This window comes from Miniopterus schreibersii, assembly GCF_964146895.1.
Source record: "Miniopterus schreibersii genome assembly, chromosome: 7".
NCBI lineage: Eukaryota > Metazoa > Chordata > Mammalia > Chiroptera > Miniopteridae > Miniopterus > Miniopterus schreibersii.
The window spans coordinates 82491511-82519400 of NC_138108.1; the positions used below are offsets into that span (position 1 = coordinate 82491511).

General features: G+C 52.2%; 1 protein-coding gene and 1 long non-coding RNA gene across 28 annotated transcripts in view; one reads left to right on the forward strand and one right to left on the reverse strand.

The window, feature by feature from the left end:
• Positions 1 to 14319, reverse strand: part of BIN1 (bridging integrator 1) — a 46987-nt gene extending 32668 nt beyond the window's left edge. For 21 of the 27 annotated variants that reach the window (XM_081141959.1, XM_081141957.1, XM_081141949.1 and 18 more), the window contains exon 1: positions 14095 to 14278. In XM_081141959.1, coding sequence (XP_080998085.1) covers positions 14095 to 14178 — 84 coding nt within the window. In that variant the 5' untranslated portion in view covers positions 14179 to 14278. Of the gene's footprint in view, positions 1 to 14094 lie in introns of all 27 variants that reach the window. The other 6 variants (XM_081141954.1, XM_081141946.1, XM_081141952.1 and 3 more) reach the window with 2 other exon arrangements.
• On the forward strand, positions 12260 to 27476 carry LOC308559323. The gene is made up of 4 exons (XR_013999131.1): positions 12260 to 12609; positions 14773 to 14934; positions 15044 to 15152; positions 27316 to 27476. It is a non-coding gene; the product is annotated as an uncharacterized lncRNA (long non-coding RNA).
• Positions 27477 to 27890: the final 414 nt, after the last annotated feature.

Consider the following 27890-nt stretch of genomic DNA (forward strand, 5'->3'; position numbering starts at 1 on the left):
AGAAGCAGCAGAATCATGGAGACTGAAGAGAACAGAGAAAGGGAGCCAACAGCAGCCCAGGACAGAAAGACCCAGCGCTGGAGCACATTTGTGCACCCACACAGGGCTGCCCCTGAGAATCAGGCCTGGCCAGGTGCCTCAGTCCCCTCCCCTAGTCTCTCTGCCCCTCATCCTCACTCAGGACCTCTGTTCCCCCAGGCTGGCTCTGGGGGTGGGCTGTCTGCCATCCTGCCTTCCTTCTAGGGCAAATACTGGCGCAGCTGGGCTCACACTCCAGAGGGGACCCCTAACCATCATATTCCATCTCTCAGCCACATGCCTGCCCAGCCCAGCAAGCTCTCCATGGACACCTGTGTACCTGCCCCTCCTCCTGGCTCCAATGAGCTTCACTGAAGTCACACAGCAAGGCCTGACCCCAGATAGCCAGGTCCAGGGACCCACACTAAGGGAGGTCCACCAAGGCGACACCCTTACAGGTGGTGTTATGTCACCAGGGCAACCTCAGGTAGTGACTGTTGGTCCCATTTTACAGATGAAGAAACTGAGGCTCAGGGAAGTCACTCAGCTAATGAGACTCAATTAATGAGTGGCAGAGCTAGGATCCCAAACCTGACGATTCCAAAGCCCCAAATCACCTTGTGATTCTCTAACAGGGGATCCACAGGCACTGTCTGGGGTTTACTGCCAAAGATTCAAAGTCAAAAATTTAACTGGTAAAGACAACACTTTTGGGACATAACTAACCGACAGTGTAGCAGAATCCCAAGTTTGCAAAGACTAGCAATGACATGTAAAGCCACAAAAAAACATTTTCCGGTTCCTGCTGGCCACTGAGGCTGAGCCCTCCCCACCCCAGCTCCAGGGCCTCCTCCTCGGGATCCGCTCAGCAGAGTCCTTGTTCTGAAGTTGCTGCGCCGAGACCAGCCTGGAACAGCTGACTAAGGAAGCCACTGGTCTTTCTTGGGAGAGTGTACCTCTAAAATTATCTCTTTCCTCTTTTAGTGACTTTCTCTTTCCTTTATGAAATGCTGGCGAGAGGAAAGTGATGTTTGGTTTCCTCTTTTATGTCCTTAACTGGACACAAAAGCTCAGCCAGCCCCACAGTAATGCCTTGAAATGGGACTGGTTGGTCAAAAGCCCAAGTGCAGAGATGGCCTCCAAGCCCAGGCCCTTCCACGGCGACCCTGCCAGGGGGCAGCTTCACCTCACCCGAGCAAGCTGAGGGCTGGGGTCTCCTCCTCAGCAGTCTCTGCAGGGAGAAGGGAAGGCTCCCACCCCGGGCCAGGAGTTTCCAGTTGACTCCAGGCTGAAAGACTCCCTCCCCCTCTCCTCTCTCACCCCTCCCAGTGTGCCTGAAACTCCACCCCACCCAGCAGATAAGCCTGAGTCCAGGGCAGGGTAGGGCTACCCAACCCCAGAGAAAGGCAGGGTGAGCTAGGTGGCTGGGCAAGCCTAGACAGAGCACAGGGGGGCGGGGGCAGAGGGGATGGTAAGGGCGCCTGGAGGGGCCAGACTGGGCTGGAGGTGGAGGCCACAAAACAGCAGCAGCCGCTCATCCAAAGGCATCCAAAGCCTTACAAGTGTCCCCTAGATCCTCTGAGGAGGTGGAGGGTTCCACAGAAGAAGAAACTGAGGCTCAAAGCCCCTGATCTCGGGGTTGAGTGAGTGAGAAGCCAGAATGTGAGCACGGCCATCGCCCCCAAGCCAAGCAGTACCTTCCCAGGGGTGCTGGAGTCTGCCTGGAGTAGGCAGCACCTTCCCAAGGGTGCTGGGGTCTGCCCAGAGGAGGCAGCACCTTCCCGGGGTGCTGCGGTCTGCCCAGAGGCAGCACCTTCCCAGGGGGCTGGGGGCTGCTGGAGGAGGGATGGGCTAAAGCAGCACTGGAGCCCTGGCTGGTGGGACAGGCTCCCCTCCCCTCAGGGTCCCCCACCAGACTGAGCCCATTCCTAGCCTCACAGAGCCAGGAGTCCACAGGAGGCAGGAGGGCTTCTGGAGGGGCCAAAACCACCCAGACCAAGGCTGGCCCCCACCTTGTATAACCCAGGGCCACACAACTATGCAGACTCCCTGACAGTCCTCTACCACCCAGCCTACATGCCAGGGGAAGAAAGGACTCTTTGCTGACTGCTGCTCCTCCTCGGTGGCCCCCATCTAACTTCACCCCTCACAGCCCAGACCCAATGGCCCCTTCAGCGAGGAGCTTGCACCCTGGACACCAGGCCTTGGCCCCTGGGCTGTGAGGACTCCACTCTTCTTGGATGCCCTCCCCCAGACCGACTAGCTCTGTTCTGCAGGGAGCAAAGCAAGGTCCCTGTCCAGGAGACCTGTTCAGGGACACACTGGTGCTCTAAGTCTACCAACAAAAGTCCTGCAGGGCCCACGGGGGAGGGGGCAAGGGAGGTGCTGCTCTTAGGGAGGGGCTCAGGGAAGTGACATCTGCCACCTGAGGACGGAGGCCATGCCAGGCAGAGGGTACAGCAAGCGCAAAGGCTCTGGGGTGGGAAAAGCAAGGCCAATGTGTCTGAATAGAGGGTTGTAGACAAAAAAAGGGAGGGTTATGGAAAGTAACCTCCCAGGGTGATCTGCTCATAAATTCCAAACTGTGCAGGTCATGGTGGGTGGTTACACCCCAGGCACATAACTTTTTTAGGGAAAGGCTGGTCTTTGCCTTAAGCTGGCCCTGCCCATCGGTTCTGTGCATGTAGGTTAATGTGCCTTTGATACAGCAGCAGAAAGACCCCTCCAAAGGGGTATTAACCCTAGAGAGCACCATCTCCAAGCCCCACCTTGCTTCTCCCACCTTCGTTCTCCTTCCTTTCTTCCCTTCCCTCCATAATTTCAAATGCATGAAAGAAGGTACAAAACCGTATTTCTCCGAAACACTTGAGATCTTGCTCCCCAGCATATATGCCATCAGTTTGGCTCAAATAAACTCACAGATTCTCTAGAAGTTTGGACATTTCTTACAAGTACATTGAAGCCCTTTGGCCTGACCTCCGGGTTTAAAAAACCTCAGGCTGCTGCGAGGACACACTGCAGAGCAGGATGGCACAGAGCTGGGTAGAAGGCAGCTGCAGTGCCAGGTGAGAGGCAATGGAGGCCTGGGCAAGAGCAGGAAGTGGTGAGCTGTAGTCAAATAAGGGGTGAAAGAAGTGATGAGGACTCCAGGGCATGAGCCATGAGAAGGAAGGAGATGTCACCGAGTTGGGGATACCTGGAGATCATGGTGAGCTTGAGGTACCCAGAAATGTCAGGGAGGGAGGTGGGAACACACCAGAAAGAGACTTTGGAGTGGTCAGCACAGACCCCATCATCAGACTCCTATCACTCCCCATTCCCTGCCCACCTGCCTCAGTCACATCCACTCCAGCAACCAGCTCAGGGCGGTGACCAGGTGGGGAAGAGCACCTCCTGCTCTGGACCCCTAGTGGTGGGAGAGACCCTGGGCACAGGTACAGGGAGCAGGCCCAGGCTGTACAACCTGGCAGGGAACCACCTTCCTGAGCCCTGAGCCACACCAGGAAACAGAGCCAAGGCCTCTCTGTCGGGGGGTGTTTGGGACGGATAATGTGTGGTTGTATAGGTAAGAGAGCACAGCTCAGAGAGGTGGCTGGTTTCCTTCCTGCCCCATTACCACATCTTGACCCAAGATTCCTCCCACCCAACCCAGAAAGCTCTGGGAGCCTCTCCCACCTAGTCCCACCCTGCCCCCTCCCCACCACCCAGCCCACACATGCCTTTCCTGGCGCCTGCCGCCTGCTGCCCAGCACACCTGTTCCCCATGACTCACCAGGGCTCACACAGGACATTCTTCACAGACAGCAAACAGCCCACTCCATCTCCCTCCCCTGGCCCAACATCCCCTCAGCAGCCTTCTCACCCCTCAGCTCTGCAGGGATTATGCAACATCCCCCACACACATACCCTGGCCCCTTTGGTAAAGGGTAAAATGATAAGGGCCCCATGGAAACCAAACAGCAGCAGAAAGTACTGGCTACTTCCGACTGCCAGCAGCCACCCGGGGCAGCCCAATGGCCCTTGATATTCAACATCCCAGAGCCACGCTGGATGCAGCCACTCTATGGAGAGGTTCAAAGAGGGCCGCAGACAAGAGCCACCCACTGGCCTTTGTGTCATGCCGGGTGGGGCCTTCAGAGGACAGGCATGCTCCCCCTTGGCCCAACACTCCATACCACCTGTTCAGAGATGTCAGCACAGCCACCTCCAGGGTCACCGCCTGCCCACCTGTCCCCTGCATGCAAGTGTCAGTGCTATTCTCAGCCCAGGCTCCTGGATGCTGGCCGTCCACACAGGGGCAGAATCTGTGCCCCAGAGGACCCACCTCCCCTCATCACCTGCCTCCTGAGCTCACTGAGAGAAGAGCCTGGGTAGAGGAGCAGCCCAGCCCACAGCAGAGCACAGGCCCGGGGGAGGGGAGGGTGAAGGCCCTGCCAACACCCACCCACCTTGCCTGGGGGCCAAGCAAAGGTCTGACCAGTGGAAGACCATGGGACCATGGAGCCCCACAGTCTTCCTCAGGTAACTCTGCTTCCCCACTGATGCACCTCCTCTGAGCAGCCTTCCCTGACCCCACCACAGGCACGGACTCACGTGCTCCTCCAGATGCCCTCAGCCCTTGCGTATCTCTGTTCCTGTCTGAGAAGCTCAACCTAAATGTGCAACCGGGTCATTCATTCATTTTACCAATTGGAGCCCTCCATTTCCAGGTCTGTGTAATTGGAACTATTAAGTAGTACAGAAAGGAGATAAGATGTGTAGTATTTTTGTCAAATACATTATTGCTATTATTTTGGTTATTGTTATTTTTGTTATTCAAAGGAGTCACTTGATGCCCAGAGTCAGCTTTAAACAGCTCCCATCCAGTCCTGCCCACCCAAGTGCATACCACACAGGACACAGCAGTGAGAGGCCTGGTCCTCGTTCCAGCCCCCCCCAATCACCGCCCCTCCTGTGCCGGGAGTTGTGCTAATGGCTGTCCTGCCTCCGCCCTGTACTTTCTGTCCACAAGTTCCCAGTACCCATGAGGGCACCGCAGGGACTCTTCACTCTGTGGATGGAGACCAAGGGAGAGGGACTTGCTGACTCTGGGTGGCCGTGCTCCCAGCCCAGGGCTGGCTCCACTGAATTTCACTGGAGCGAGGGGAGTGGGAAGGGACTGGAAGAGGAGGGGGTGTCTGATCAACTTACAGGTCAAGAATCAAGGTTGGGGGGAACAGAGCAAAAGGGGACCAAGAAGAGACCAGGGGAGTCACACAGCTGCCCCAGTCCCTGACAGGTGGAATGAATGTCCAGGGGACAGGACGGGCTTTTCCAGGCTTCCTCCTGCTGGCCCTGTACCTACTATTCTTGCGCTGGTGGGGACTGGGGAGGAAAGAGAAAGAGTGCACAGTGAGGGGCTGAAGGGGACACTCCGTCCCCCAGCCCAGAAACGCAGGTCAGCACAGTGGCCAGAGCAGGGGCTTCCCAGTCCCAGCCTGGGGGCCTTGCTTCCTCAGGAGCCCGTGCACAGGCTGCCAGAGTCCAGGACAGTCACCACTCTGCAGGTCTCAGGGCCCCACCTCTCCAACTGGAGGAGGGAGACGAGGACCCAGTGAGCACAGATACCCAGCTCTAGCTTCCCGGGCCTCAAGCAGAGTGTCAGTCGAGCCCCTCATATCGCCTAAGGAGGTCCCTGCGGCCTGGCCCACATGCTTCCACTCAACACTTCCAGGCTCCTCCCAAAGGCTCCAGAAAGGCTGAAGCCGTGAGACCAGTGGCAGGGGCCCCCTCGCAGAAACCACAGCTAACACCAGCACACTCTTTCTGCCTGCTGGGGGTGGGGGGAAATGCATACTGTCCCTTCTCCCCAGGACCCCTTTCCCAGGAGAAGCACAGTTCAACCGTTAGGAAAAGCTGAGCAGCCACACAGAGTTTCCAATCCCTTTTGTTAAAAAAAAAAGACAAAATCGAGGGAACGTGCCAAAGGAGGAGTGCAAAAGATAGCAGAGTGGGGCTAGGCCTGGGTCTGAATGCCCAGCTGCCTACAGGGGCAGGGGTCCAGGGGAGGGCAGGAATGGTGGGAAGTGGAGGGGTCTGTGTTGCCACCTGGCCCAGGGCCACTACAGGCCCACAGAAGAACTGGGCCCGCAAGCTGCCACCCCAAACTTGTGTCCACAGGTACGAAACGGAGACCCTGTTCTCCCGTTTAATCCTCAAAAATAAGAAAACTGCAGCTCAGAGAAAATAGGTAATTTCCCCAGCGTCAAGGGCTTGGGAAGAACAGAGCTGAGCCTTGAGCCTGGGTCCTCCTCCTTGCCACACTATATAAGACGCTTTGCAAACCTTTCCCAGCCCTTCTACCCAGGAGACACGCACTCCAGTTTACATGGGTCACAGGCTCCATCCTTGAGGGCGCAAGGCCTGGGACAGATGGTCACCCCACTTCATGGAGGAGCAAAGTGAGAGGGGTCAGGCAGCTGGTCCCAGTCCCAGGTGGGGGTAAGAGGAGCAGGTTCTGGGTGTGTGGAGAGCCCCTGACTCTCAGGCCTCTCCCTCCGCCACGCTGCTCAGGAGTGGCACTGTGCTGGCCACAGAACATGGAGGTGGCCTCCCCTGGTCTCGTGGGGCGCACAGTGACTCTCAAGAGCAGTGGCACAAAGTCGGGACACAGGCATCAGGTTCTGTCCCACTGCTGACCTGGGCCTCCCAGGGTTCTGGCTCCGCTCTCCGCACAGGCCCCGCACACGCCTACTCCCAGGGCAGCTTTTGCAGTCTCCAGGCCAGTAGGCCAGGATCAGGCCCCAGAATGGGTCCCCCACCCAGTCTACCAGACCCTGGGCAGTGCTCAACATCGTCAGACAGGACCTAGGGCCTCCTCCAGGCCCACAGTCCACCCAACCAGGAGGGCCAGGCTTGGGAAAGATGGTGACATTCCAGCCCAGCCAGGCCTGCTTCCCGAACACACAGCTCCACGGAGTCCTCAAGACGGACAGCAGGGAGGACACGCTTAAATCAACTCCGGGCTTAGTTTAAGTTTCAGGAAAACAACAATATTTGGGTCCTGTCCCAGGTCCAGCAAATGCATCCAATTAATTGTGGATTCTTTTTCTTGGTTTAAATCATAAGACTCAACTTGTATTCCTGGCCATTTATGTGTCTTACATCTCCCCGGCCCCAGGATACCCCCAACTCTTTCTTTGTGGGAGTGGGGAGCTTTGGTGTCTGTGCCTGGCTCTCCCTCTACCCTAAGGCTCCCTGGGGAGTGTGGAGTTAAGCCAGCTCTATCCAAATACAACCCCCCCGCCCTGCCCTCTCATGGAGTCTTTGGGGGATCCCCCACATGGAAGGGCCAGCTATGTAGGGTCACCTTCTCCTCTAGTGTGCCAGTCTCCTAGGGCAACCAAGTGTCCCAAGCTACACACACACACACACACACCATGTGTGTGCCCCACAAAGGCAGCCCCCACACTGATTTTCATTTGAAAACACTTAAACATGCACATTTGCACTTTTATGGTTGTTGTTACTCCTCACCAGAGGATATTATTTCCATTAATTCTAGAGAGAGTAGAAGGGGGGGAGAAATGGGGATGTGAGACACATCAATTGGTTGCCTCCCACATGCACCCCGACACCTGCAACCCAGGTACGTGCCATTGACCAGGAATTGAACCTGAGCACAACGCTGCCACTGAGCACCACCAGCCACATATGCACTTTAATAGTCACTGTCACCCTCTAATTCCCTGGATGCAGGATGGCAGTGGCAGCACTGGGAAAGGCCAACCTGGGGCCGAGACTGATGACTAAAAGGGAGGAAATCCCAGGGATGCCGAGCCTCAGTGCTCCCATCTCTCAAAGGGAACCACGCTGAAGACCTGCTACTCCTCAGGCTGAGAGAGACAAATGGAAAATGTGGCTGTAAAGTATAGAATGCCATGGAGATGCTAAGACTGTCCTCCCCTCCTGAACCATTAGACCTGGCTGGACCCACCAGGAGCTCAGCTCTGCCATCAGCATTGACAGGAGTCCTGGAGTTCACTGCACCTCACCAACGGGATCCATGCTGCGCAGTCCCAGGCAGATACACTCTGGGGCCCAGAGTGGCTCAGCCCAAGTCTCTCAATCCCCTGCTCTTCTGCTTCAGGCTCCATGAAGGAAGGAAGGAAGGAAAAGAGGGAGGGACAGAGGAAGGGGAGGGGAGGGGAGGGGAGGGGAGGGGAGGGGAGGGGAGGGGAGGGGAGGGGAGGGGAGGGGAGGGGAGGGGAGGGGAGGGGAGGGGAGGGGAGGGGAGGGGGGAGGGAGGAAGGCAGGCCCCTCACCTCTGTCCCTAGCTCCCTGCCCCTCATCTGGCCTCTCAAACCACAAACCCACCTGGAAGCATTTGCCCTCCCAACCTCATGCAGTCAGGGTCTGACTTTCCACCTCAGGGAGCTGGTACCACCCCTGAGTCAGCTTCTCAGACTAGACAGGAAAGGGGGATGCACTGTAGTTCCTCTCAAGAACCCTGTCATACCCAAGACACATGGCTCAAATCACAAAAGCCAGAATGACACGTACCTGTGGGCTCCCACGGGCTTCCCCACACTGGCCCTCCAGGCAGACACTGACCACATGCACCTCCTGGACCCTCTCCACATGGGTCACAGAGCATAAACTGAGAGCCAGGGAGGGCATGGCTTGCCCAAGGCCCCGAAGAGGGCAAGTGGTCACTGGGGCCCAACTCCTTTCTTTCTCTGTTCCGGCCTGTCTTCCTCCCACGCAAACCCCTTAACTGTCTTCTCCCCTTTCCCTGTTCCATCTCTGCTCCACCCTTGGCCAGCTGCAGTGTTCCAGGCCTGGGTTTCACCTCGCCCGCCCATCGCCAGATCTGGCCCTGAGACACTGATCAATGGGCTAGAGGACATGTTCTGAGAAAGCTGATGCCACCTCACAGCAGAGAAACAGGGAAGCCACAGTAGATGGGGTGGGAGCAAGCTCCCACTCAGCCTCTCTCAACCCCATCTCTTGTGCTGTGTGAGGATCCACGTTCACATCCACACCTGAGTCCTTGACACCCACACTGGGGATGCTCAGGAAAGGCTGAGCCCATCAGATTCCCCTGAGGAAAAGCTAAAGGCACCCTCTGCTTTACTGCCTCTCCAGCTACAATATCAGCTCCCTGGGTAGGGACTTGGTTTTGTTTGGCCTGCATCCCCATCCCTAGCATAGTGCCCATCACCTAGGGGATGCTCAACATTTGTTTCATGAATAAATGAATGAGTAAGCAGCAGCATCCCTTCGCTGATGGCCCAAGTAGAACCTAGAGAGGGGAGGTGACCCAGGCCCACGGTTTATGTGCAGGCAAGTCAAGACCACCGGGGAACCACCTGATTTGTTCCCCTGCTACAGGCCTCCCCTCTACATTTAACACGCATGCACACACTACGTGGGACTAGGGCAACATTGTAAGCCCTGATCAGCCAACGGCTCAGCATGGATCAGCTGTCCATAGAGGCCTGTAATGGATACTCCAAGGAGAGGGCCTGGGAACAGGCCTGCAGGAGGGGCATTCTGCCCCACAGAGCTGGCATTTAATGAACATTTGCTACATCTGGGCACTTGTCCAAGGCTTTACTCCATAAGGAGAGGAGCCAGTATTATTCCCATATTATATATAAAGAAACTGGGCTCAGGGAGGTCCTGAAACTGCCCAAGGTCCAGGACCACCTGCTTGCCAAGCCCACACACACACTCTTCTCCTTTGGCGAGACAGAGGTCTAGTACCAAGGGTAGGATCCAGGAATTCTAGAACCTCGAGGAGAAAGAAGCATGTGAGGCCAGTGGGTTACGGCAGGAGGGAGGGGCAGGAGCATTCTCCTCACATTGTCCAACTCAGACAGCGTTACCGGACCAGCTGGGCTGAGACGGCAGAGCACAGGCGCGGCCGGACAGGTGCCGGAGAGTGTAGGTAAGAAGGGCCTGGGTAGGGTTAGGATGCAGAAGAAGACTTCAAGCCTCAGCTCCTCTAGAACCCAGCTGCACAGCACAAAGATAGCCCTGAATTCAAGACTTGATCTTGTACCAGCTCAGAGGAAAGAGACACAGACCAGGGGCAAATCTGACCCAAATACACTGCCCTCACCCTCACCACTCCCGACAGCACACACACCCCTTCTCTTCAGGTGTACAAGCAGCTTTGCAGTCGTCACACCCACCCCACACTTTGGTCCGTACCTGTCCCTCCTGGAACACCTTCTCCGTGTCTCATGAGGCCCAATGTGCTCACCTCCTCTGCAGGCCCCTGGGCAAAACAGCCTTTGCCTCACTTTAAGCCCTGCCATGAGCCAGCAGCAGACTCTACTCAGTGGAGACTCAATCCAGCCAGAGCCCACTGGGCCTCAGGGAAGGTCTGGAGGCCAGGCTTCCGGTTTCCCCACACATACATTCCCTAGCCAAATGTCCACCAAGCCCCTATAAACACTCCCACCAGAGATGATGCCCAGGAGCCTCTGTCTGCAAGTGAGATGAACCATGTACATCAATAACTCGAGCTCAGGGAGAAGCTCATCTGAGAATGGATAGGTACAGAAAAGCGTGTACCCGCTCAGAGGAGACACACAGACCAGGGACGCAGAGACAGAGAGTGAGGAAGAGGTGGAGTGGAGCTGATGATCAGAAGGAGCAGGGGGAGGCCTCAGACACTCAAGAGCAGGGAGAGATGGCTGCCAAGGGCCAAGCGAAGAGCACTCTCGAAGAGGAGTATCTCTGGGCTGGGGCCTAGGAAGGGGGAGGGGGGAACAGGGCCGCAGAGACCTGAGCAAGCTTCCTGCTCCCGGGGCCTGCTCTTTGGTGTAATGAGGCTACTCTTGAGGCTGCTATGAGGATAAGGATTGGTTGTAAAGGCCGGATTCCCACTGAGGAGGCCAAAATGGATGCTGCGGGAGGAGCCCTTGATCACCAGATGAGCAGGGTGCCGTCCTGGCCACTGTCAGGGTGCTATAAATAACTGCCACTGCACCTTCCCTCCAGGGAGCATCTGCTCCCACAGGCCAGGGCGTTCTGCCCACTGAGAGCCCTGGGCCCTGCCCCTCTCAGCTGGGCCTCCCCACCAGACAGGGCCTCCTTCCTCACCAGCGGCCCACCCCCCAACTCAAGGCCAGCCTCCCTCCCTCAAGCACAGTCTATGAGGACTTCCGGGCATGGACTTCAGCAAGGAGAAGGCCAGATTCCATCCCCACTCCAGCTGTCCCTTCTCCCCAACCATCCCCTCCCACAAGGGGCCAAGCCAGACAACCTCTAATCCTCTGTCATCTGACCCAGCTCCACCCTAAATTAGCCCTGTCCAGCCACCCTACTGAAGCCCAAAAATGGACAGTGTCATTTATAGAGGGTCCAAGAAGCCAAACACAATTGGAAGATGACCTCATGGCGCCCTGGGCCTCAGCTCCAAGCATGCACTCTGCACCCCAGGCCCTCTGGGGGCAGCTGGGGCTGAAGGTGAGCAGCTTCGAGCAGCATGCTGGCAGACCCTGGGGGCCCTTCTCATATATTCTCATGTTCTCCCCACACCAGGCCCAGAGGCCACAGGACCTTACGACCATAGCTCCATGCCAACCAGAGCCACACCCCACTCCCCACTGCCCCTGGGCTCAGCCCAGGATGAGGCATAAGACGCATGGCCAGTCAGGATTTGCTAAAGAAGGGAAAGCACAGGAGCACACAGCACAAACCAGCCCATCCACAGGCCAGTGTAAGGGCTCCCAAGCCAAGCCCCCAAACTCCATTTGTTCATAACCAGCCATCTGGCATCTACAGGGACCAAGTGAATGCTCTGTCCCTCTGGAAGCACCCAGAGCAGTGGTGGAGGCAGGCTGGTCCATGGGCGTTCCAAGCCAGGACCCATAGAGAGACACACGAAGCTGGTCCCAAAGGTACAAGAAGGCAAGCTTTCCTTGACCACACTGTGGCATTCTGAGTTCTCGCGGGCTGAGCTACTGCTTGGTCTTGCTCAGGAAATGCCCTCCTGTGGCAACTGGACAAATGGAATCACCATATTACTAACTGATTGGACTGAGGCAGGTGGGGCAGGGCAGGGGTGCCTGTGAGACCACTGACAATGTGAGTTAGACGTGGTCCCACCACCACCAGAAGGCGCTGGGAGGCAGCCAGGTCATGGCCCTCAGGCTGTGACAGAGCTGCAGGAGGGGAGAGGTTCCTGTGGGCTGAGGCATCAGATTTCCTGGGAAGGGTACTCGGCTGGGCCAACAAGGGAGGGGACACACGGAAGGCTACTTTCTGAGACTCAGCCAGGAAGCCTATGTGCTGTTCTGGCTTTTGATGGGGGACAGTCTCCTAACCATTGCCCACCAGTAGCACTACGCTGCTCATCCCATGAAGCCCGGGCCCTTCTGCAAGGCCAGCATCCACAGCTGACCAGCTGTAAGCCAACTGCCTATAGCCACAAAGCAGGGGCAGGAGGACGGGTGGCAGCTCCGTGGGGTCAACGATGACACGCTACTCACATGGAGGGGACACAGCCCCGGCCTGCTGCCCGCGGTACTAAAAGACGCTGCTGCAGTGACAAGGCAACCAAGGCAAAGGGGACACAGCAAGAGCACAGGGAGCCCGGTAGGGGTTGGGCCTCAGTGGCCTGGGGGCAGGGAACTGGTCTCGGCCACTCGGGGCTTCCCTCTCACCTCCCCGGCCCTTCAGGAGCAGGGAGCGGGCTTGGGCGCAGAGCTGCGGCACCGGGCACCCGGCGGATTACCCGCCACGGGGGAGCGGGGAGTGGGGAGGGGCGGCAGCACCTGCCTCCCCCCGACGCCGCAGCCGCCCCAGCACCCACCGGCTATCCACAGGGCTCTCATCCGCCCTCCAGGCGGAGGGCGGGGCAGGGGGTGTTAACAGCTGGGGGGCCAGGTCTGTAGCTCAGCTGCCCGCCCACAGCCCCCCACAGCCTCAGCCGGGGGCGGGACCACCAGGGCCCAAGCAGCCCCTCCGTCGCCTGCTGCGTCCTTAGGGAGCCCCCAGGCCCGGCTGCAGGAGTCAGTGTTTATAAACGGCCACAGGCCCCGCAGGAAGGCCGGCGGTCCCCGGGTTCCCACCCGGCCGCACTTGGAGCGGCGCGGGGCAGAGCCCGGGGGGCAGAGCCAAGGCGGGGCTCCTGGGGGCCACCCCGGCAGGAGCGCACGTCCTGCGGTCTCGGGTTTCAGAGTCCGAGTGGGCAGGGGCAGCGGGGTCAGGAGCTGGCAGGATCCCGAGCAATCAACCGGCCGCAGCTGGGGCAGAGGGGAGGGCGTTCGGACCCCCGCCCCGTCCTGCGCGTCCCGAAGTCAGGGCGCCGCGGGCAGCCGGCTCCAGCCCCGCTCCAGCCCCCGCCCGCCAGCTGCCCGGCGCCAGGGCTCAGGTTTCCCGCGGCGCCCTCCCCGCCCTGCGGCCCGCCGCCCTCTGCGGGGTCGGCTCCCCACCCCGGCAGTGGGCCCCCCAAAGCCAGGCCCCCACCCTCCCCCGTCGCCGGAAACGCGAGGCCCCCAGGGCTGCGCAGCCTTCCAATCCCCGGAACTTCCAGGCCGCGGGCACCCTCGGGAAAGGAAGCCCGTCCTCCCGCGGGCGCTGGGCAGGGGCGGCGGGACCGGGGCGGGGGCGCGGCGCAGGGCAGCCTCGGGGCTCCCCGGGGAGCCGCTGCCGGGGACGCCGGGCAGGCCCCACCCCCGCGCCGCGCGCCGCAGGACCCGTTGGGCCTGGCGGCCCGGGCGCCACCTCGTCCCCGCTCTCCCGGCCCTCGGCCTCCAGGGCGGGGCTGGCCTGGACCTCACGCGCCGGGGTCGGCGCGGGCCGCCGCTTCCCCGCGGACGGGCGGAGATACAAAGTGGCGCGGGGGCGGCAGGGACGCGTGCGGCGGCGCCCTCTCCTGCCCCGACGCGGGGGTGGGGGCAGATGACGCGGACCGGAGGCGGCGGCCGGAGCCGGGGGGCGCAGCCCGTGGACCCCCGGAGGCCTGCGGCGGCGGTCGTCCGGAGGCGGCCGCGCCCGGCCCCGGCGAGGACCAGCGCCCGGGCGGGATGGAGGCAGGTGGCAGGGAGCGCGCGGCTGCCGGGCCTCGCGCTCGCTCACCTTCTCCTGCGCGCGGGTGAGCTTCTTCTGCATGTTGCTGGCGATCTTCCCCGCCGTCACCCCCTTGCTGCCCATCTCTGCCATCGCGCCTCGGGCCCGCCCGGTGTGGAGCGCCGAGCCCCAGCCCCGCCGCCGGCTGCAGCCCGGGCCCGCGCGGCGCACTGGATGGCCGCGACCACTCGGGGGGCGGAGCGAGCGCCCGGCCGGCCGGCGAGCTGGCGACGCGGGACCGGAGGGCCGGGCCGGGAGGGGCGGGGCTGCGGCGGCCGTCAGCGCCCCCCGCCCGGCCGCCGAGACGCGGCCTTTTAAAGGGCCGCCCCCGCGCGGGGCCCGCCAGCGCGCAGGAGGCCGCGCGCGCACGTGGGCTGGGCCCCCGCGAGCGGGGCTCCCGGGCGCGGGCCAATGGCACGGTCGTGGCCCCGCGCCGCCGCGGGCCGGCTCTCCTCCCCGCAGTCACTTCCCGCAGCCCGGGAGGGAGGCGGGGGAAGAGCAGGGAGGTTTCAAGAAGCGCAGACAGTGCGTGGCCGTAGGTGCGCGCTCCTGAATCCGGGCGCCCCGTCCGCTCCCCGCGGCTTCTGCGGCCCCACGCATCACGCAGCCGCCTCCTGGCTGCAGGCTCGCCGGTCCCCACCCGGGTTCTCTGGGCGCCTCCGGGACTTACTCACATTTCTGTCCTAGGGGCCTAGTCCCATGCCATCCAGGCGCTCAGTCTTCCAGTTTGCTGCGAGTTATTTTATTACAACAACCTAACATTACTGAGCGCTCACTATGGGCCTGCACTCTGCTAGCTGCCTCCTGGTCAGGCATTGTTGCATTCAGTCTCCATAACAGCCCTACGAGGTGAGTGTTATCACTAAAATGCATTTAACAGAATAATAGAATTATTATTTTATCAATTATTCTGTTAATAGTAATAGAAGTATTATTCCCATTTTACAATGAGGCACAGATCATTTGGAACCAGATCTCTGACTCTCAGGCTTTCGCCCACTATACCCTGGATGTCTCCTCTTGCTTGCAGGAAGAAAAATGATTAATGATCATTATTCAAAGAGAAGGTAAGGTTTCTGCTAACCATCTTTGCCAACAGACCAATGACTCTTATTCAACATGAATAAATCCAGGGTAGGGCAAAAGTAGCTTTACAGTTTTTCTTATGGAAAATAATACAATAATTAATAAATAATACAAGAATAAGCTATTTCACGTACCCATGACTATAAGCCTACTTTTGACCCACTCTGTATGTATCCCACCCATACCCCTCCCCCAAATCATGTCAGGGGAGGATGCCACAGCTCTTTGCCACCCTGGAAGGTTTCTCAGGGACTGTGGGTGGAATGGAGTGGAAAGAGGTGTCCTGGAGGCCCTGCTGAGAATGAGAAGGCCTACACATGTCCACTGCATGGACCGGAGCCAGGGCAGGGGTCCCTGGGAGCAGCAAAGGCTCTTGCAGACCATAAGCCAAGCCGCCTATACAAGTGGAGAAACACGCCCCAAAATAAGAAGGTCAGCCTTGGTTCCACAGCCAGTTCTCTCTTCCCTCTGCCTGGTAGGTCCCCTGCATTCTGGATCCTCCCATTACCGCTTAGCACCTAGAAATGAGAATCTTAATTATCCCTGCCTCTAGCCAATTCCTATTTTACAGAAAGACCGACTGAGGCTCTGCAGCTGCAGATAAGCAAAAATCCAGACCCAGGCCCTGCTGCACTAAAGCCCTCAGCCAATACACTGAACTGCTTCCTAGAAAAAGCACCAAGCACTGCATGGGTGGAAAGCATTTTGTCAAAATTATTATTATAAACACATGCCTGATGTGCAAGTTACAAAAACAAAACCTAAATAGCACAGCCTGAGTTTTAAAGCAGCTTCTCCTAAAAGCTCTCAGCATGCTCTCACTCCTAGTCTCTGCTCCTCATTTTATGTCATTTTTCTAACCGTTCTTTAAGAGCAGTTTCTTCCAGCACTCCTCTGAGGACCAGAGGAAAGGAGCAGAAGTCATATCCTATTACAGTCAGCCCCAGGAACAGTTGGCTGCACGGCTCTTTGGTATTTTGAAATATTCTTTCAGCTAGAGTTGCTAAGATGGGAGGATGGGAGTCTAGAGTTGTCAGAGGCCAGCTTGCCCACCATGTTAAAGATCCTACCTAGAAGATGAAGTCAACAAGTATTGAGAGTTAGAGTGTTGGGAACAGAGAGAGAAAAAAGAGACAGAGAGACAGATGTAACAATATTGAGAACTTGCTCCAATCATGCTTGAGTCCTGCCAGGTCTCCACCTCCAACTATCCAGCTACACAAACTAATATGTTTTTTTCTTGCTAAAGCCACTTGCAAGGTCACTTGCTGTCTAAAGGGTCATGACTAATATAAATTGTCATAAAATATTGTTCTCAAAGACAACCCTATTGGAGTTTTAAGTTAGAGTTTCTCTTGAGTGTCTCTACTGGGTCCATCTGAATTAATATAGAATGTCCAAACTCAGGCAGTTTTGAGTGGAAGGGGGTAAAAATACGTAGTTATACCTGGCTAGTGGGCATAAGCCAGGGCTGTCTGGGAAAATCAGGATGTCTGAGCACCTAGATTGGAGGGCAGGAGTTAAAAGTAATGGTGGGAAAGGGGACTCAGGCCATGCAGTTCACAGTCCATGGTTAAGCTGGTGCTGACCACTGCACCTGTCCATTCTCCGGGCCTGTCCAGCCATTCTTTATGGGATCCTTGCAGAGGTGGGAGGGTAACACTCCAGAGGACCTTCTGAAAGGGGACATCTTGTCAGACTTTAGCTCCTGGCTTCCAAACCTACTGACCCAGATGTTTAGCTCCAGTCTCGATCCAGTTCAGTCATTCTCTCCAGGAGTGACTTGGCCAGTCATGGGGCCTGAACTAGCTCCAGGACATTTCCAAGGATTCCAGCAAAAATCAGTTACTCCCTTTTGCCACCAGCAAATGAAATCTTTCCAAGAGCAAAAAAAATTTTTAGATGATTGACTTCCTTGTGTCCCTCCCGCATATCTTTAAACTTTTGGTGACCTGTGTGTGGTCTGTGGTATGGCTGAGCGGTAGTAGACTGAGAAGATAGCAACAACATAAGCTTTGGACCAGAAGTCCCTGGCTCTGTTGGTATGAGTCATGTGATCTTGGGCCATCACTGCCTGCTCCTTTTAAATGGAGCAGTAATAGCAGGCAAGGCGTTTGTTGAAGATTAAAGGTAGCACAGGCAGTCCCTGGCCCAGGGTGTAGTGGCCTGAGTAAGTGGTAATTACTCTTATGACATCCTTTTCTGAAGGCCAGGAACAGTGTCTCTTAGTTAATCTGATCTGTGACCTCTTTGCTGGTGAGACACTACAGGCTAACCTTTGCCAGCTTCACAGATGGGTAAATAGAGTTGCAGAAAAGTAAACTTTTCCCAGCATCCCTTCAATAAATCATTGCTGAGTTCCCCTAGAAGTGAGATTCCAGCTTCTGGAATTGCTTGCTGGAAATTAACTATAATTATATTTACCTGTAAAAAAATGGTTTACTAAACAAAGTGCTGTGACAAGATTGCACGTGTATATTTTTAAGCATTTCTAAAGTTTCATTTATTTATAAACCAATTAACAAGTGATGGGAATACTGAGATGACTGGCTGGTTCCTTGAAACTGGGCTTCATTGACAAGTTACAAGTTGCCCAGCAGGAGAGCCATGCCAAGGTGTAGAGCAAAAGACTTACAAAAGCTGGCCTCCTGAGATGCATCTGATACTATCCTTAGAACACAGGGGGTTTTTTTGTTTGTTTTTTGAATATATCTTTATTGATTTCAGAGAGAGGAAAGGAGGGGGAGAGAGAGAGAGAGAAACATCAATGACGAGAGAGTCATTGATCAGCTGCCTAGCCCGCAAACCGGGCATGTGCCCTGACGGGAATCGAACCCCGATCGCCTGGATCCTAGGTCGATGCTCAACCGCTGAGCCACCCCCAGCCGGGCTAGAACACAGTTTTAATTACAATTTTATTCCTTAAAATAAATAAAATACAAAAAAGCTGGACACAGCCCAAAGGTCCAAGCATAAGCTGGTTAAATAAGTTAATTTCTAAATTTTGGTATATCTATACTTGATTATTGAGCTACCATTAAAAGTTGATAAGTGGGACTTCTTAAAAATTTTAAGTCTGTTTTTCCAAAGATCTGGTTATGAAAATGAAGAGTAATTCACTCAGATAAAAACTACTCGTGATACTTATAACTAACAAAGGACTTGTATCCTGAATATATGATTGTTGTAACTCAATAAGAGGAAGGCAAACAACCCACTTAAAAAAATAGCCAAATGGTTTGAAAATAAGAACTTTCACCAAAGAAGATGACTATAGCACATGAGAAGATGCTAAACTTCACCAGCCTTTAGGGAAATGCAAACTAAAGCCACAATAAGCTAATACTACGCACTTCCCTAAAATGGCTAAAATTTAAAAAACTAACAACATCAAATGTTGGTGAGGATGTGGAGCAACTGGAACTCTGCCTAGAACCACTTCCACCAGATTTCTTCTCCTTTCCTCATAGAAAACGTTTTTCTACATTTTCCTTCTACATATTCCACTCAAGTTCATCATATGTACTTGAAGTCTAATCGTGGGCCCAGCTGTGTGTTTTACCCCTGGAGCATCCTTGTGGCTGCAAATAACAACCTGGATTAAGAGGAGCCACCCAACTTAGACAGACTCCTGATGCATGCTAGGGCTTTTAATGTGTCCTTCATAAACACATGCACACACATACCCAGCTCTCCTTCCCTCATTTCTTTACCTGGCCATCTGACCGCCCCTTCTCATCTTTCAGATCCACTTACATGTCACCTCCAGAGAGACTTCTTCAACCCATCTCACTTAGACAGGGCTAAGTGGCCCTTCTCTGTACTCCCCAGAATTATGTGCTTCCTTTCTTATACACCTAGAACCCCCTCCCAAGTTATTCTGTAATATTGGGGGTAAGGCACTCTGGGATCCAATTACTAATTCTGACAGTTAGTGAGGGTACATCTTCTGTGTTCCTCCTGGCCTGGTAATGACCAAAGATGGGGGAGGAGGTTATGCTCCTTTAGGGGGGAGAATCATTTGTTTCTCAGATTCCAATCTGAGAAATGAAAACCCCTGCACAGAATTGTGCTTGCCTCTCAGTATACATGATGCTCAGTTTGAGAACCATAGCCTCCAACTGAGACTTCTGGGAGGCAGGGACTGGGTCTGGTAGGCTCTGACTCCCATGCCTTCCATGAAGCCAAGCACAGATCAGGCGCTCACCAAATACATGCTGGGTATTGCTACTGCACCTGGTTCTTGATGCATCCACCCAACATCAGGGAAAGTACTCAGAACCCAAGAGTAGGGAACCTACCCAGAGCTGATGTCTCATAAATGGGCAAGAGGCAATTGTTCAAAGTTGCCTGCCTTTTTGTCTTTTCTCATCTATCCCACCCTTGTCACCTCCTCTGTAAATCTTCTTTTGTAAGCAAGAGTATGATGTTATGGCTTTATAAATAAGTCATTGGCCATGCTTAATTTACTTATTTCCTGATGGCCTGTATTACTTGTAAAGTCAGCTTCTACCACCCCAGCCTAATTCCTGGACCCTGGGAGCTGGCAAAAGCACTGCAGACATGGCTGCGCTCTGGCTGGTGGACCTCCGGGTGGCGGGTGCAGCAGGGGACACAGATACACATTCACAGAGTGCAGGTGGCCAGCATTACTCTTGCAATGAAATCATGTTTCTCGAATTTTATATTTTACAGAGTAGGACACAGAACATAATAATAGTTTTTGTTCACTCTAAGTAAACATCTGACAATGCCCAATTCAGTGGGTCCTGCCCACAAAACAACAATGCTTCCTTAATTAAAGATGAATGGAAATATGTGCATTCATAGGTAGCGGGGTGGATCTCAATCCACAGTCTGGCTGTGAAGAAGCAGTTGACTTCCTTTACTCTTGTCTCTCTAACTGCTATCCCACTGTCAGGTCGCTACTGCCCTCTCCTCCCGTGTCTCCAGACCTAGAAGGCTCTGGTCCTCACGTCTGTCTTCTGACCACTTCTGTCCGCCACAGTGTGCTCTTCCCCATCTCTCTGGTCTGCAGTCCATACATCACCCATACAGCTATGTCACAGATCTGTTCCAGGGCAGGGGAGAAACTTCTTTGGGACTGGGTTTTGGGACACCCAACTTTTGTGGCCTCTCAGGCCAGTGGGCAGACATAAGGAATCATGAGGCCACCCACACAGGATGGCAAGATTTCTCCTGCCTTCTGCCTGACTGCTATACTCTGCTCTTAGAGTCTCTCAAACCCGGCTGGGGGTTTTCTCACTCTCCCTGTTCCTGGGATTGGTCCCAGCGCAGGGCCAGCGTGTCTCTCAAGAACCTAGAAGCATCCACTTCCCCACTTTCCCAATGCTCCACAATCACGCTGTAATAATAGCCTTCTGATCTGACAAGAGGAAGACTTGCTCTAGACTAACTCATCAGGGACTGTCCTCAGTCTACTGGCTTAACAGTTCCAGGCTTTTCAATGTGGAAATTCCATTCCTTAAGGCAGTGAAAGGAGAGAACTCCTCTGTGTGAAACAGGCAGGGTAGGGGGTAACAGAAAATGCTGGGGGGAGAAGCATGGTTAGCATTCCAATACCATCCTGTGTATATCACAATATATAGTTTATGTATAAACAGTTTGTGCAAACCCCACTATAAACATAAAGCAGGGAAGTGTTTTGTACAGTCCTGCAAGACCCAAGTGCAGCCAGCTAACCAGAGCAGAAGCAAGGCTGTTGAGAGTGACTCTGCCTCCCAAGCATTGGCAGCCCTGTCAGCATGCACTGGGCACTGAGCCTGGCCCTGGACCCTGGGGACCCCAGGGCAGAAAGCAGCAGGTCCCTGTCGGCAGGAGTCCTCAGTCTGGAAGGAGACAGAGTACCCTATAAGCGACCCATACTAAATGACCATCTGTAACAAAACTAAGTGCTGCCTCTTGTCCAAACGCCTACAGGTGGAAGAGAAACCTGAACAAGGATAAACATTTTGAATTGGTTTTGAATTATAGGCACAAAAATGTAGTCACCTTTGGAGGAAAGCAACTGCCTCATACCTATAGCTGTGGGACCTACACTGAGGTCTTTACTCTCCGCAGCTGCAGCTCCCTGGTGGGTGGGGAGGTCCCGCAGGAACATCCCAACATACGCATTCGAAAAGCCTGACCCTCATGCAAGCCACCTGCAGAAACAAGAGATTCCCGAGCAGTGAGCAGGCTCCTGGCCCAGCGGCTTAGAGGATGGTATGCCGTAGCCCAGGGCTTTGCCCTCCCTTCCCCCAAGGTCCAGACAGGGACAGTTTGGCAGCCAGAAAGAAGTGTGTTCCAGTGATTCCTGGAGGGGGCTGGAACCATGGTAGCTGTGTTGTGTGTACAGCCCTGGTTAACTCTCCCCTCAAGACTGCCTCCCTCTGAACCCTTTCTCCGTGCCTCCTTCAGGCCTCCCACTTCATCTTCATTGCACTGCTGGTTAGATCCTGGCACATCCCCTCCAACCTGCCCTCTTCACGGTTATTCTGACCATGCCTTCTCCTACCTTTCACTGCCTCCCAGATTTTAGAATAAATCCCACATACTTTAGATTAAAGTGCAGCCCCCTGGTGGTCCAGCTCCCACCTGCCTCTGCACCTTCCTCTCCCCACACTCCCAGGCTCAACCCAACCCTTCCTGCTGACCCTCCACTCCAGGCCTTGGACAAGCTATTGCCTCTGCCTGACCAGCATCACCTTCTTTGCCTAACTGGTTCCAGCTTATCTTTCTAGACCCAGTTCAAGAGTCCTGCCACCCAGGAAGCCTCGCAGGTTTGCCAGTTGGGCCAGTGACTTTGTGCTGAGACTCCACAGCACCTACTCTACCTTAGTATCTATCCCTCTAGGGAGCAGGCCCCACCTTGTTCATCTCTACATCCTCCGTGCCCAACAGCATCTGACCCAGAACGTTCTCAAGTGCTTGGGAGAAAGCAAGGAACGTTCTGTTACTGGTCCCTTTTAGGACTGGGAGCCCTCCTCTGCCCCAAGCTCTGCTGCCCTCTTCCGAGCCTCATCTAGACGTCATTTGCACATAATAGGACTTAATCCCAGCCCCTCCCCACACACCCACCTCTGTGGTTCTCAAATTGGAGTTGTGGGCCCCAGAAGTGTAGGAGGTGTGCAAGGGGGCCCACACACTCTATTGTAACTTTTTTCTGAAGAAGTCTGTATTTTGCCACCATTTCTCCCTTACTTGTAATTTTGAAAAAATGGCAAATTCACAGGAAGTTGCAAAGTGGTATAGAGCCATCCCGATACCCTCCAACCAGTTTCCTTAGTGGTAACATCTTGCATGACTCCAAGGCAATATAAAGCAGGAATTTTATGTTGGCACAGTATATGTGTATCGCGTTGTCATTTTATCACATGTGTAGATTCATACTCATGACCACAGAGCTATTCCAGCCTCACAAAGACCTCCCTGGCACTACCCCTTCAAAGTCACACCCCCTCCCACCATCCTTCAGCACTGATAACCACTAATCTGTTCTCCATTTACATAATTTTATCATCTTAAGAATGTTATATACATAGAATCATAGAGTATGTGATGTTTTGAAATTAGCTTTGTACTCAGCATAATGCCATTGAGATCCTTCCAGCTGTTGCATCGATCAATAGCTCATTCCTTAGTGTGACTGAGCAGTATTCCATGGTGTGGCTGGATGCCTCACGCTTTGCTTACCCATTCACCTGTTCAGGAGTGCTTCGCTTGACGAGTTTGTATTCCAAATAAAGCTGCTATGAGCAATTGTGTACATGTTTTTGTGTGAATGTACGTTTTTATTTCTCTGGAATAAACACCCATGAAGATAAATACCAGGTCATATGATAAGTATGTGTTTCATCTCTTAAGAAAGTGCCAAACTTTTCCAAAATGTCTGTATGATTTTACACTTCCACCAGTGAAGTATGAAATGCCCAGGCTTTCTGCATTCTTGCCAGCACTTGGTGGTGTTACTATTTTTCATTTTAGTCTTTCTGACAGGTGTACAGTTGTATCTCATCATGGTCTTGGTTCACATTTCCCTGATGGTTACTGATGCCGAGCATCTTCTCTGTGCTTATTTGCCATCTGTACATGCTCTTCAGTGAGACCTCTTCATGTCTTCTACCTATTTTCTGATTGTTCACTGTTGAGTTCTGAGAGCTTTTTGTATATTCTAGATAATACTTATTTATTGGGAATGTTATTTCCAAATATTTTCCCACAGTCTCTAGCTTGTCTTTTCATCCACTTAACAGGGTCTTTTGCAGGGAAGGGGCTTTTCCTTTTGAAGTTCAATTTATTCATTGTTTTTCCTTTAGTGAGTTCACTTTTGGTGTCATGTTTAAGAACTCTTCATTCAACCTAGGCCCTGAAGAATTTTACCTATTTGCCCATATTCTTTTTCTAAAAGCTCCCTTTGTCAAAAAGCAGTTGGCCATATTTGTGTGGGTCTGTCTATTTCTGGATTCTCTATTTTGTTCTAGTGATCTGCATGTCTGTTCCTTTGCCAATACCACACAGTCTTAATAACAGTAGCTATGTAATAAGTCTTGAAAACAGAGTGGTTCTTCCCTCTCTACACTTTTCAAAATTATTTTAGCTATTATTATATAATAAAGAATTTGACTGGCATTTGTCCCTGGTTCCTGGAAGAAAGATAAAATCCTTGAAATTTCCCAAGTAATAAGAGTATATGTCATTTATGAGCTCCAAGATTTCACCTGAGTTTATGCTAAGAGGTGAAAAGACTCAAGATGGTTGCTAATTACCAGAAAGCCAACCATGCGATAAGCAGGTTGGGACTTTTAGCCATGTTTTATCAGCCCAACGTCTGAGGAAGTCAGCGTGGAACTGGAGATTGAGTTCAATGGCGTGGCCAATGATTCAATCCATAGTGAAACTCCAGTGAAGACTCTGGACACTGAAGCTCACTGGAGCTTCCCGGTTGGTGAGCACATTGATGTGCCACGGGAGTGACATGTCCTGATTCCACGGTAAGAGGCACAGAAGCTCCCTGTTCCCTTTCAGACCTGTCCTATGTGTCTCCTCATTGGGCTCTTTGTGTCCTTTATAATAATACCGAAATCATAAGTACAGCATTTTTCTGAGTTCTTTGAGTCATTCTAGTGAATCATCAAACAGGAGGAGGGCACAGGAACCCCCAGATTTGTAGCCAGTTGGTCAGAAGCAAAAGTGTCCTGGGACCCCACTTGTAGCTGGCATCTGAAGTGGGAGTAGTTTTATTGGGGACCATAACCTATAATTAGTGGAGTCTGTGCTAACTCCAGGTAGTTAATATCAGAATTTTACTGCAGTACACCCATTCATGCCAGAATACTTGGGGTTTAAATGGAATTGCTATCTTAGTTCCTTTGCCTTCCCATATAAATTTCAGGATAATCTAACTTGCAAATAGGGATAGTTTAATTTCTATCTGTTGCATCTATAGGCCTTTAATTTCCTTTTCTTGGTTTATTGCCCTGGCCAGATCTTTCAGTACTGTGTTGAGTAACAGTGGACATCCCTGCCTTGTTCCCAGTGTCACGGGGAGAGCATTCAATCTTTCACCATTAAGTATGATGTCAGCTGTAGGTTTCTTTTAGATGTTCTTTATCAGATTGAGGAAGTTTCCCCTATTCCTCATTTCACCTCATGAATAGGTGTTGAATTCTGTCAAATGCTTTTCCTGCATCAATTGATGTGATCATATAATTTTCCTTATTTAGACTGTTAAATGATGGGTTACATTAATTGATTTTTAAATATTGGACCAGCCTTGCCTCCCAGGAATAAATCCCATTTGGTTATGGTGTATAATTCATTTATATATTACTGAATTGTATTTGCTAATGTTTTGTTAAGAATTTTTGCATCTACATTCATGCCACATGTGATAATCTAAACGTCTAACATTAGTATATTCTGAATTAATCATTCAGGGATGTATTTCTTTGCACGTTAAGTCAATGAGCACTGGCTCAAACACATGAGTTTATTTTTCCTTATGGAATGAGAGGTCTGGAGAAAGGCAGTCTATGGCAGATGGGAGCTGTTCAAGAATGTCATTAAAGACAGAGGGTCCATGCCTGGCCCATATGTCTCAGTAATTGAGCATTGACCAGGAGATTGAGGTTCAATTCTGGGTCAGGCACATGCCCGGGTTGCGGGCTCGACTCCCAGTAGGGGGCGTGCAGGAGGCAGCCGATCAATGACTCTCTCATCATTGATGTTTCTATCTCTTGCTCTCCCTCTCCCTTCCTCTCTCTGAAATCAATAAAGACTTTTTCTTTTTTTTAATTTTTTAAAGGACAGAGTTTCCTTCCATCTTCCAATTCTATTACTCTACTAATTGTTTGTGGGATGTTTATCCTCACAGCTGCAAGATAAATGTTGCATCTCCATTTTAGTTAGGGAGCAAGAGAGGGACAATGAATAAAGGACTGAAGCTACATGCTCTCCAAGTAGATCTCTTGTACCAAGGTTATCGAGAAGCCCCACCAATGAATGACTTTTGCTTCCATCTCATTAGCCAGAGCTGGATCACATGCATGCTTAGCAGCAAGGAAATCTGGGAAAGTGAGTATTAAAGCAGATACAGTGCTATACTCAGTGCTGATAGACTTGAACCACCACTGTCATCACCCTGATAGAAGGCAACCATCAATGTTGTCGCCGTGGATTGTCTACATGACGACCTTATGACTGAGTGCTATCAGCCACATCAGGCTGGAATTTATGTTTCCATTTAGGATAACCCTGGCATCAAGTAAATTACTATGTCTCATGGAAATTATAAAAGAACGGGCAGATTTTATATGTTAATATTGGCATCAAGCCAAGAAAAGACCAAACAAGTTCATAATGCCCCATAAAATGGTTTAATAGCCTGGGTAGAGGAGGGCTGGAGCATGGAGTCTCTCATGGCTGATGTCTATGGGCGTGCTGCATCTGCAAGCTAAACAGCAACAAGAGCTGGCATCCAACTGGTCACCCTAAACAAATGAGTTATTTTTAGTAAAATAATATCCTTTATCACATTAAATTTATGTTGTTATTTTGACTTTATTGGTTTTTCTCTAATTTTACCTAATGAAAAATTTTAAACGTGAAAATGGAAAGAATAAGACAACACTCATACTCATCACCTCAATGCAACAGTGCGAACACTTAGCCACGTGTTATATGTGCTCAAAATTATATACATGTGGAAAATTATTTATGCACTATGTATAAACTATAGGCATAAAGTTAGATATAGCATGTAGATAGCTTAAGTGTGATAACATATATATGAACCATTTGGAAGTCAGTTGCAGATGTCATGACACCTCATTCCAAGAGACTTCAGCGTGCATCTCCTAAGAATAAAGGATTCTCATAAATTCACTACCTAAGAAATTTAACCATAATATGTCTAATGTCATCTAATATCCAATGCATATTAAATTAGATTTAATTTTACCAGTTGTCACAAAGACATATTTATAGGGTGAGGTTTGGGGTGGGCAGGACTCAATAATTAAGGTTGAGACATTCCATTTGTTGCTGAGACATTTTGGTCCATTTTAAAAAGCTCCTCCCTCACCTTTTGGGAGATATGATATTGCCCGTTTGAAGAAACCAGTCATGTGTCTTGTAGAATGTCCAGTGTTCCAAATTGTGTTTCCTGAGGGTTTGCTTTGACCTGTTCCCCTAGGTTACTATAGCTGGAAGCTAGTCTAACCCTCCCCGGCAGGCCTCCTGGACCTGTGATGCTGCATATTTCACACTATATCACAGCAGGAAGTGCCCAATAGCAGCTGATCCTATTATTCGGGATACTCAGTTTGGTCACTTGGCTGAGGTAGTGACAGCCTGTTCTTTTCTTTCCATTGTGAAGGCATTTTATCTTGCAGTTAGCAGATGAGGTGTGGTGTAGTAGTTTGGAACCACGCAAGTATTGTGATCACTAGCAAACTTTCAACTGTTTATTATTCACTGGGAATTGCAAAATGGCTGTTTTCTAGTTCTAACATTCCTTCTACATTTCCTGACAAAAAGATAGTATAAATGTTTTATTCTTCTCTTTATTTCCAGAATAAGAAATTGCTATAATAGTCATTGATAGTGATAAGTAAGGTGTGTTTTTCTTCTTTTTCTTTTCAGATATTGCTATGGACTCATGGGTTTTTATTTATTCAGTAGGTCCCTACCACCTGGCTCCTTGTCCTTTTGATATGCTCCTATTAGTCTTTGAAGGTGTATCGGACAGGGTTCTCCAGAGAAGCAGAACCAAAAGCAATATATATACATATATGTGTGTGTATACATGTGTGTGTGTGTGTGTATTATTTTAAGGGTTTGGTTCACACTTGTTGGGGATGAGCAAGTTTGAAATCTACAGGGCCACCCACAGGATTTTTATGTCACTTTCAGGCAGAATGCCTTCTGCTCTAGAAAAACTCAGCTTTTGCTCTTAAAGCCTTAAACTTTAAGATGAGTGTCACCCACACTATCAAGGGTAAACCCTTTCAGTTAAAGCTTGCTGATTGTGGATGTTCATTACACCTGTAATATACCTTCACAGCAATATCTAGACTAGTATTGACCAAATAACTGGGCACCACAGTCTCACCACATTGACACATAAAATTTGCCATCACAAAAGGCTTTCTTAATCGCTGGCATATATATTCCAAAACTCACCTCGTATTTTTCCCTCCATCCCTGGAGTCAGTCAT